Source organism: Antrostomus carolinensis, unplaced genomic scaffold (assembly GCF_000700745.2).
Source record: "Antrostomus carolinensis isolate BGI_N321 unplaced genomic scaffold, ASM70074v2 scaffold38055, whole genome shotgun sequence".
Taxonomy (NCBI): domain Eukaryota; kingdom Metazoa; phylum Chordata; class Aves; order Caprimulgiformes; family Caprimulgidae; genus Antrostomus; species Antrostomus carolinensis.
In genome coordinates this window covers 1-1,711 of record NW_010315042.1, presented here as the reverse complement: position 1 = coordinate 1,711, position 1,711 = coordinate 1, and the positions used below count along the sequence as shown (strand labels likewise).

The window sequence follows — 1,711 nt, the reverse complement described above, 5'->3', positions numbered from 1 at the left end:
AGGGTAGAACCAGCGACCAGAGCGCTGTGGAGCTTCTCTGTGCTGTGCCTGATGTGATCTCTCGCTCCTGTTCCCCTCCACAGGTCCTCTGAGCACCCCTGTCCCCTTCCTGCAGAGCATCCCCCCCTGTACCATCAGCAACTCCGGCGCGGAGAAGCGCAAGCACTCCACCGCCTTCCCCGAGGGCAGCTTCCTCGAGCCATCGTCCGGGACTGTGGCGAGCCAGTACATGAGCCAGGGCGCTTCGGCTGGCGAGGGGCAGTCCGCACAAGCCATGGTGCCTTGTAGCTCCACGCAGCACATAGTTGGACTTCCCAGCGGCCCGCAGCCGGTGCACTCGGGCTCCGTCTTCAACCCATCTCACTACCCCAACACCACGTCATCTCAGCAGTCCGTGCTCTCCCAGTACGGCGGGCGCAAAATCCTCGTCTGCTCCGTGGATAACTGTTACTGTTCCTCCGTGTCCAACCACAGCGGGCACCAGCCCTACCCGCGGTCGGGGAACTTCCCCTGGACGGTCTCTTCGCAGGCCGCTGCCGCCCGCCCCTGCCGTCCCCCAGTCGCTCCCGGGACTTGCCGTGAGGGAATGGATTGACGCATCCCAGCAGCACGGGCGGCAGGATTTCTATAGGGTCTACGGCCAGCCGTCGGCGAAACACTACGTCACCAGTTAACCGTCACACTCTCCGCAGAGTCCTGCTCGATGACGCGCTCGGAGAGAAAAGTCTGGTTTGGTTTGGCTTTTCTATTTTGTTTTTGTTTTCCCCTTTTAAATCAAACCCAATTTTTTCCCCACTTCACGCCCCTCCAGGATTTTGGGGAGGGTTGTTCTCTCGTATCTCTCTCTCTCTTTTTTTTTAAAAAACTCTTTTAAAACAAAATAATTTTTTTTTTTTCCTTTTAATTCCTTTTTTTAATTTAATTTTGTAAAGTCGTTCCTGCCCCTTGCTGGGAAAATGTGAGGGAGAAATTACCGAGAAGAAATTGATGGGGATTTCAGTCAGGCATCTGGGTCTGTGCGTCGTGCTTTTCCTCGCTCCTCTCTGCCTTTGGAAAACTTCGGAAGGGACAATGGCACCTTCTCTCTTTCCATTTCTCCGAGTTCATTTTTTTCTGGTTTGGTTCATTTTTTCCCCTTTCCCCACCCCTTTCTTTCCCTTTTTAAAAAGAAAAGAAGAAAAAAAAATCTATCATTGATTCAGTATGAAACGATACTTGTAGATTTTGGGTTTGTTACTTTTTTTTTTTTAAAAGGCTGATTTATTATTTTTTTTTGTGTTACGAGGCCACTTCTCATGCATATTGGCATTTTTTTTTTTTTTCCTTCTGTCAGAGATTTGTAAATACACAATGGCAGGAAATTTAATGCACAAAAAAAAGGGAAAAGAAACTTTAAAAAAAACAAAACACAACACGAATAAATAAATAAAAAAAAATCTGTTCTAGTTTTCAGGAGGGGAAGCGTGGCCAAAACGCACCCCGCCCCCGCGTATCGCTGATGCAACTTCCTGTAACAAGCACTTTGTATAAAAAAAGAAAAAAAAGTGGACTTCCTGCTATAAGGCACAGGTATTTATTCTGTAACCGATTTTAGAACACACACACACACACAAAATATTCAAATAAATGTGATCACTTAGTGCAAACGCCTCGCTCTGCTGCAGCTCTTCCCCGGCAGCGCCCGCTCCGGCCGGAGGCTCCCACCTGCTTC

General features: G+C 48.9%; 1 protein-coding gene across 1 annotated transcript in view; it reads left to right on the top strand.

Annotated features, from left to right (window-relative positions):
- LOC104524838 (E3 ubiquitin-protein ligase TRIM8) overlaps positions 1-674 on the top strand; it is a 27,842-nt gene extending 27,168 nt beyond the window's left edge. Inside the window, 2 exon segments of the mRNA XM_029084922.1 lie at positions 84-528; positions 530-674. Of these exon segments, the coding sequence (XP_028940755.1) occupies positions 84-528; positions 530-674 (590 nt within the window).
- Positions 675-1,711: the final 1,037 nt, after the last annotated feature.